Below are 7643 nucleotides of genomic sequence, written 5' to 3'. Positions count from 1 at the left end.
ATTCCAAAGAAGGGTGACCCAACTGAGTGTGGAAACTACAGAACAATATCATTGATTTCACATGCAAGCAAGATTCTACTGAAGATTATCCAAAAACAACTGGAACAGCACATCAGCAGAGAATTGCCAGAAGTCCAGGCTGGGTTTAGAAGGGATCGTGGTACTAAGGATATTGTGGCTAATGTTAGATGGATCTTGGCTGAAAGCAGGGAATGCCAGAGGAATGTCTATTCCATATTTCATTGATTATGCAAAGGCATTTGACTGTGCTGATCATAACAAACTGTGGCTGACTCTGAGAAGAATGGGAATCCTAGAACACTTGATCGTGCTAATGAGAAACCTATACTTGGATCAAGTGGCAGTCATCAGAACAGAGCAAGGAAACACTGCATGGTTCAAAATTGGGAAAGGTGTACACCAGGGATGTGTCCTGTCTCCATACCTTTTCAACCTTTATGCAGAACAAATTATCTGGGAGGCTGGGCTCTATGAGGAGAAGTGTAGGGTCAGGATTAGTGGAAGATACAGCAACAATCTGTGTTATGCAGATGACACAACCCTGCTTGCTGAAACTGAGGAGAACCTGTAGCCCTTGCTGCAGAGGGTCAAGGACTGCAGCCTTCATATGGATTAAAGGTCAATGTCAAGAAGACAAGGATTCTCTCCACTGGACCAATTGGCACCATCAGGATGGATGGCGAAGAGATTGAGATTGTTCACAGCTTGGCTCCACAGTGAACACTCTTGACAGCAGCAGCCAGGAAATTAAGAGACGTATTATGATGGGAAACTCTGTTATTAGTGATCTCTCCAGAGTACTGAAGAGCAATGGTGTCACTCTGGAGACAAAGGTGCACCTGATAACAGGTCATGGTCTTTGTAATCACTTGCTGTGCATCAGAGAGCTGGACAATAACAAGGGACGATAGTAGCAGAATTGATGCCTTTGAGCTGTGGTGCTGGAGAAACGTGTTGAATGTACTAAAGACTGCTAAGAAAACAAACAGGTTCATCCTGGAGAGAGACAAACCGGGCTGCTCCTTGGAGGCAAGGATTCTGAGGCTTTGTCTGACATACTTTGGACATGTTGTAAGGAGGGACTGGTCCTTGAAGAGGGACATCATGCTTGGTAGGGTGGAGGGACAGTGCAGGAGGGGAAAATCCTCTATGAGGTGAATTGATTCAGTGACTGAGGTAATCAGGGTGGGTGTGTCAGAGACAGTGCAATTGGCACAGGACAGATCAAGGTTTAGGGCTGTTGTACATAGTCGCAAGTGACTCGATGGCACATAACAACAACAAACAACATAATACAGTTCTATTTTGAGCATCTATGTTTATGGCTTGCATTTTCCATAACATCCTTCCAACTTTAAAATCCTACTTATAGGCAGACAGTATGTGCTTAATAAGAATTTGCTGAATAAGTGGATGTATTGTCAATATTGAGGAGTTGTCAGAAATAAAGGAGAAACTGGAAAATACGACTCATGTCATTAAGTTGTGGTTGTGGAAGTACTATGGAAAATGTTGGAAAACAAAGACTGCTCATCCTCTCCTTTGGTGACTCAATATTACAAACATTTTGCCTCCAGTTCTCCTGGAACCACATGATTTAACTTAAACTGGAGGTGGGGCTCGGGGAGGGGAGAGTGCTGGGGTGTGCAAGTCAGTTAGAGAGGTCTATGAAGAAGATCTACAAGCCTGTAGATCTGGTTGTCTAAGTCTGCACGTTGACTAGGTGCTTGCGAGCCACTGAAGGCTTCAGAAGCACTTGGATCTTGATGAACAACTTACAGCTCTGGGAGCTCAGTCAACTAGTCGGCAGAATAGAAAGATGAAGATGAATTTTCCTCTAAGGTAATGATTATTGAAAAAGGAGAAATAAACCAAACAGCTAAAATTCACAGGTCTTGGTAGTGGAAAACAAAGATGGGTCACGGGAGCTGATCCTGACACTACAGACAAGGGCCTACCACCATTAGCTGAGGGAGAAAAGAAATGATCCTAGGAAAGTTCTGGTGTCTAGTGGATAGGGAGTTGTATTGTGAACCCCAAAGCAGTGCCTCCATAAAAAGATAGACAACCTCCTCCCATGTGATTTCCAAAAAAGCCATCAGAGGGTGAGCTGAGGCTACCGTGACTCAACAGGAATGAATGAGAGTGAGTGAGGCAGGCATGCACTCAGCAGTGCACAGTCTGTGCAAATGATTCCGCACTCCATGCTTTTACCAGCGTTTGTGAATGATTGATTTTCTGTTAACAAGTGGGTGCTTTCAATACTATCTTTAAACTAGAGACAATCTTACTCATTTATATTCCAATCTATTTGCCTTCACTGGGAGCAAATAGGGGTTGGGTTTACAACCAACAGGATGGACACTGTGTGTAATGTCTGCCTATCTATGCAGTGGCAGACCTGATTGAGAAAAATTACTTATTGATAACAGGAAGCCCTGGGAATCTAGTGGGAAGAAACTGTTGCAATCCCAAAGGCATGTGGTTCACCTCTGAAAACTCACTGGAAGGTGAGCTATGGGTCAGTTCTGGCTCAATGGAGCACAACAACACTCACTGGTAACAGTCATTCAAAGCCAAGCAAAACAACATCATAAACGCAAACAGTGAAAAGCTAACAGAAAAGCCAACTTTCTTGAAGCTCTTCCACCATCAATCACCTTCTTGTACAATAACACTACTGGGAATGTGTCCCAATGTAAATGTCAGCTTTCATGTGTCTCAAGAGAGACAATGATTGGAAAACAGCTCCCCCAGAAGACATGCTTGTGTCACCTCCACCTATACTGTGCTGTCTGCTGCCTTCCCTAAGCCTGCCAGCAGAAAACCACCACCTCCAGCAGGATTGCTTCCTGTTTTCTTTTCCTTTTAATCATCTTTTAATGTTACTCTTCTTTTGCTATTTACAGTCCATCCTTTTAGAATCTGTCAGGGCACCCGAACAGTGGGGTTTGACAGGAACCGACAGAGTGGGGGTTCCCACTGGGGATGGAAAGGAAACAAGTTTTGGATGAAGTAAGAGTTCTGTTTTTGTTTTTTTTTTTGGGGGGGGAGGGTATTGGGAAAAGTTTTCAATTAGCAATAATCGCGCCTCGGATAAACCTCACTGGCTACGATATTGCCACTGCGCAAAGCTAAGAGTTCTGTTTTTTCAAAGCCAAGTGAGTGAATGTTAGTGAAGGGTTTGTGCAGGGGAATACTGAGAGCTGAGGATGTAAATGCCAGAAGTAATGAGAAGTAAATCATCAATCCCAGAATGCAGGGTTGGTCATCCATTCTGCAGGTAAAAGCTTGCAAAGTTAAACAAAATCATCAAACCTCCACTGTACTGTTTATCAGCTCAGTAAAGACAGCCAGAGTTAACAAATAGTTCCACCGTCAATGTATGTAAGGAATATTTTTGGTTTCTAACCTTAGTGATGTTAATCTATAAAGATTTATTTTGCTGTGTTTATCTCCTTCCTAATTGTTACAAGAGCAAAAGATCTCTTTCCAACTTTAGTTTCCAAGCAATTTAGGTTATAGTAATATTTTTAAGTCATGCTTATCAACAAACTTGGCTTTCACTGTCCTTGATACTTTCAGTTGCCCTGATGACTCACCAAAGAGCTGCCTCCAGGATCTGCCACGCTCCCCTTTTCATCTGGGGGCCCATCTGACAGAGTAATACCGCTGAGAGATGCATCATGGGGCTAAATGGAGAAATAAAAGCACCATTTGTATTCTAGGACACACTTTCTAATATGCTTGTTTGTTCTGCTGTGTATACACATTTACATACCTTTTGCTCTTTAAGGATCTTTTCTGCAAAGTTGAATGAATATACTTAATATTTATAAATCATGCAATATTTTTTATCTACTTTTTAAAAATCTATAATTTGTTATCTTGTTTTACCACATTTTAAAAGTCTTACATATATATTATTTTATGAAAAAGAATGTGCTTTGAGAATAAATGCACTAAAAGAAGTAGTGCTAGAAACTCAGGTCAAGATGGCTGACAAACATGTACTTCTCCCCTCCCTTCTCCAAATCACTAAAATTAACTGACAGGATATTTAAGGAACAGATTTTAACAGCAACAAAACCTGGCAAATAATTTCACAGCAGACCAACTGGTAGATATTTCTAGAAGAAAAGTGAGAAATGGTTTCAATTCTCTTGGAGTCCAGCTCTCTGAGTGAACAGAGTTGAGGTAGTCTACCCATGCCATTTGTCTGGCGGAGTCCTTCTGAACCTTGAGACCCTAAGGCTCTAAATAATCTTTAAAGTTCCCTTTAAGTCTCACTGTACAACTACCAGTTTGTTGTGCAGTTTTGACTTCTTGTTGCTGTGATAGTCTCTGACAATTATCCCCTCCCATCAAGGAAGGGAAATTCTATAAAATCCACTACTTTCCCCCCACCCCCACAATCCCAATCACTGTTGAAATTAGGAGCAGGAGTATACATGAAGTTGTAAAACTAAGAGAAAAAGAAATGACATTAGGTGTACCAAGGGAAGGGGAAAAATAACTGTGGATGGGAGAGCAAGCAGAGACTAGAGTGAGAAAATGGCCATGATAGAACTTTAGCAAATCAATCTTTCACTGACACAAAGCAATGAAGGGTGGACTTTTATCCTCAGACTTTGCCCTTCTCTGGAAAACTGAGTTTGAATCCACTAGCTAGGAAAGAAGGAGGGGAATTGGCCACCTTGGATTAAACTATTAAACAGAGTAAGGTATCCCATGTTCATTGGAACAGTAACTAAATCTCAGGACATCTGTTGCTGCTCCACCACGTAGACCAGGTAGAACCAGTACTCTCATGAGAATCTCAAAGAATTAGAGAAAAAGTTTAAACGCAATGAACAGATAAAAAAGAACTGATCACAATCATTGGTTTTTCTAGATATCTATTTGTTTTTACAGAGTATATAGTTATGTATGACTTTAGTTATTAAATCTGAGCTCTGCTTTGTATTAAATTTTGTCCCCCAAAAAGATACGTTCAAGTCCTAAGTGCTGTTATCTGGTAATATGACCTTCTTTGAAAACAGACTGTTGCTATTTGAAGATGGTATTAGTTAAGTAGGTGAAGCCTTCTGAAAGTCTCTTACAGAAGGGGAGAAAGAGAAAGGGAGATGTGGGGGAATGGGAAATATTTCAGGTTAAAATACAATTACAAGCTACAAAGGAACGTCAAGAAACTCTGGGGCTAAGAGAAGTTCACAAAGATAAGGAATGATCTTGCCAGAGTGAACATAAAGAGCGTGGTCCTGCTGATTCCTGAGTTTGGATATTCAGACTTCAAAGGTGTGAGTCATTGCAATTCTGCTTACACCCACTTAGTGGTGTTTCATTTATTATAGCAGCCCTAGGAAACTAAGACAGTTTCTAGTTCTTGTTGAATGTCTTTCTTTACAAATTGATGAACAGTAGGTTGGTATATTGACAGCTGTACCAAGATTCTTACAATTCTAATAATCTTAATTGTACTGTGTTTGTTTCTTTGTTTTCAAGTTTTGCACAATTTTGCTGAGGAAATGACTTCTTATACCCCACCCACAGCTGCTTTGCTGGAACTTACCGTGGGAGCACTTGTTTTGACAATAGTTGGCATCTCTTTTACTTCTCGTGCATTATCCAACTGAGTAGTATCATTGTCATAAGTATTATCTGGCTAATGAGAGAAATGAAAGTCACTTTTAATTAGATATGTTTTTCCAAACATGATTGTGGATATGCTACATTATAATACATGTTCAGAAGAGTGGTGATATTGTGTCTACCTATTTCTCGATTATAGATATTATCAGGATGCTCATATTATTTTGATCTTCATAAACACAGTGCTAATATAAATTAAACTCAGAAGCACATACTGCTTCTGCCTACCAAAACCTACTTTTGTTTTATTTAGATGTGAATATAATTATTTTACACCAAGAGGAGTATGTATAACTGAAGAAAATCCAACTGTGGGCATGAATAATCCATAACAAGTGAGGTTTCTCCTTAGTGGCAGTTCCAGGATGGAAAAGGAATGGAGTGGCTGTGTGGACTAAGCCATCTGGTCTCAAGCTCATTCACTGCTATCAAATTGAAATTGACTCATAGCTGACTCTGCAGCAGAAGCTGTAAATTGCATGGGAGGGGATAGCCAACTTTCCCCAGAGGAGCAGCTGGTGGATTTGAATCATCCAGCTTTGGGTTGGCAGTGCAACTCCATACCAGACAGACAGGTCACCATTAGGCCCATATATCAAAGACAGAAGAGAGAAAAGATAAGATGAAAAGTTGGTAGATGTATTACACAGCAGTCCTGGACTTCCTCCCTGCAATTCTTGAAATCATGTAACATATTCAGAAAAAGACATGGTTTTAAAATTAAGCTTTTTAATTGCATTTTACAGTGATTTATAAATCAATAAGAGAATAACCAGCTTTGGATTTTGTTTGGTCTTAAAATTAGAAATACATAAGAAATGTAATTATTAAGCTGAAGAGTATGGTTACTCCTCTTTTAAACCTTTTAAAAAAATCTCAGATAAATAGTAAAAGCAAAGATTAAAATGTATTAAAAAGTATAGGAAAACGTGTTTTTAATCTCAGAGAAAATCTTTATCTGCCACAAGGATCTCACAAAACCATAAATGAAAAGACAAATAGAATTAAAAAGACAAATAGAATTGACTACTTATTTTCAAAGCAATTTTTTTAAACTTTTTGGTTGTTTATCTTTTCATTCACATTATGTTTCATACCATCATTCTCATACATTGTGTCTTACAAAATAAATCACCATTGATCTATGCCCACTCTTACCTTGTCTTCTCAGATCTCCATTGGATATTTCCTAATTCCTTCATCAGCCTCTTGCCACCCATCAAACTCTGCAAGTTCATGATTTTCCCCCACCCCACCCTCAGCTCTCCTGATCCCTCTTCTTCCCTTTCCGGCTATCCATACACTTTATCCTTCTGTTTTTAAAATAATAGTCTTATGTAGTATCTGTCCTTATGAATCTGAATTAATTGACTCAGCATAATGTTCTCGAGATTCTCCCCTGTCATATAATATTTTTCAAAACTGTTGCTCCTGAGTTCTGTATTATATAGTATTATATCATGTATTTTATGTATTTTAGTCTTCCCAATCTCCAACCAACTTTTAAAACCCCAAGTGCTTCATGAGGTCATTCATCATTCTTTCCAGTGTTCCTGTTTAAACATTCCATCTGCCCTCACCAAAACAAAAGCACCCATCTTACAGAATTCAGCGCTTCCCCAATATCTGACCAACTTTTTTTTAAAAATTAATTTTAATGAAAGTTTACAAAGACTTAGGGTTTTCATTCATTCATTGTTAGACTTTGAAGAAACATTCTTCTAAGTCATACAGCACTCTTCTGTCAATTTGCTGTACGGAGAAAATCTGGGTTTGTTGTGATGCTGAACCTTGTGCCACTGGGTGTCAAATGTCATAACAGTTGCCCATGGTGGACAGTGTTTGGCGGAGCTCCCAGTTTTTATTGTTTTTTTTCTAACATACTTTTTTTTTTTAATTTAGGTTGTTTATTTTTCATTTCAATGAACATCTACAGAGATTTTGGAATTCCATTCATTCATTGTTGCACC

At 39.3% G+C, this 7643-nt stretch overlaps 1 protein-coding gene across 1 annotated transcript in view; it reads right to left on the bottom strand.

The window, feature by feature from the left end:
* ARHGAP28 (Rho GTPase activating protein 28) overlaps positions 1-7643 on the bottom strand; it is a 326300-nt gene that overhangs the window by 74976 nt on the left and 243681 nt on the right. The window contains 2 exon segments of the mRNA XM_006891409.1: positions 3624-3713; positions 5594-5686. Of these exon segments, the coding sequence (XP_006891471.1) occupies positions 3624-3713; positions 5594-5686 (183 nt within the window).

Source organism: Elephantulus edwardii, unplaced genomic scaffold (genome assembly GCF_000299155.1).
Source record: "Elephantulus edwardii isolate Elephantulus edwardi_28Jun2011 unplaced genomic scaffold, EleEdw1.0 scaffold00097, whole genome shotgun sequence".
In the NCBI taxonomy this organism is placed as follows: domain Eukaryota; kingdom Metazoa; phylum Chordata; class Mammalia; order Macroscelidea; family Macroscelididae; genus Elephantulus; species Elephantulus edwardii.
This window is presented reverse-complemented; position numbering and strand designations above follow the sequence as displayed.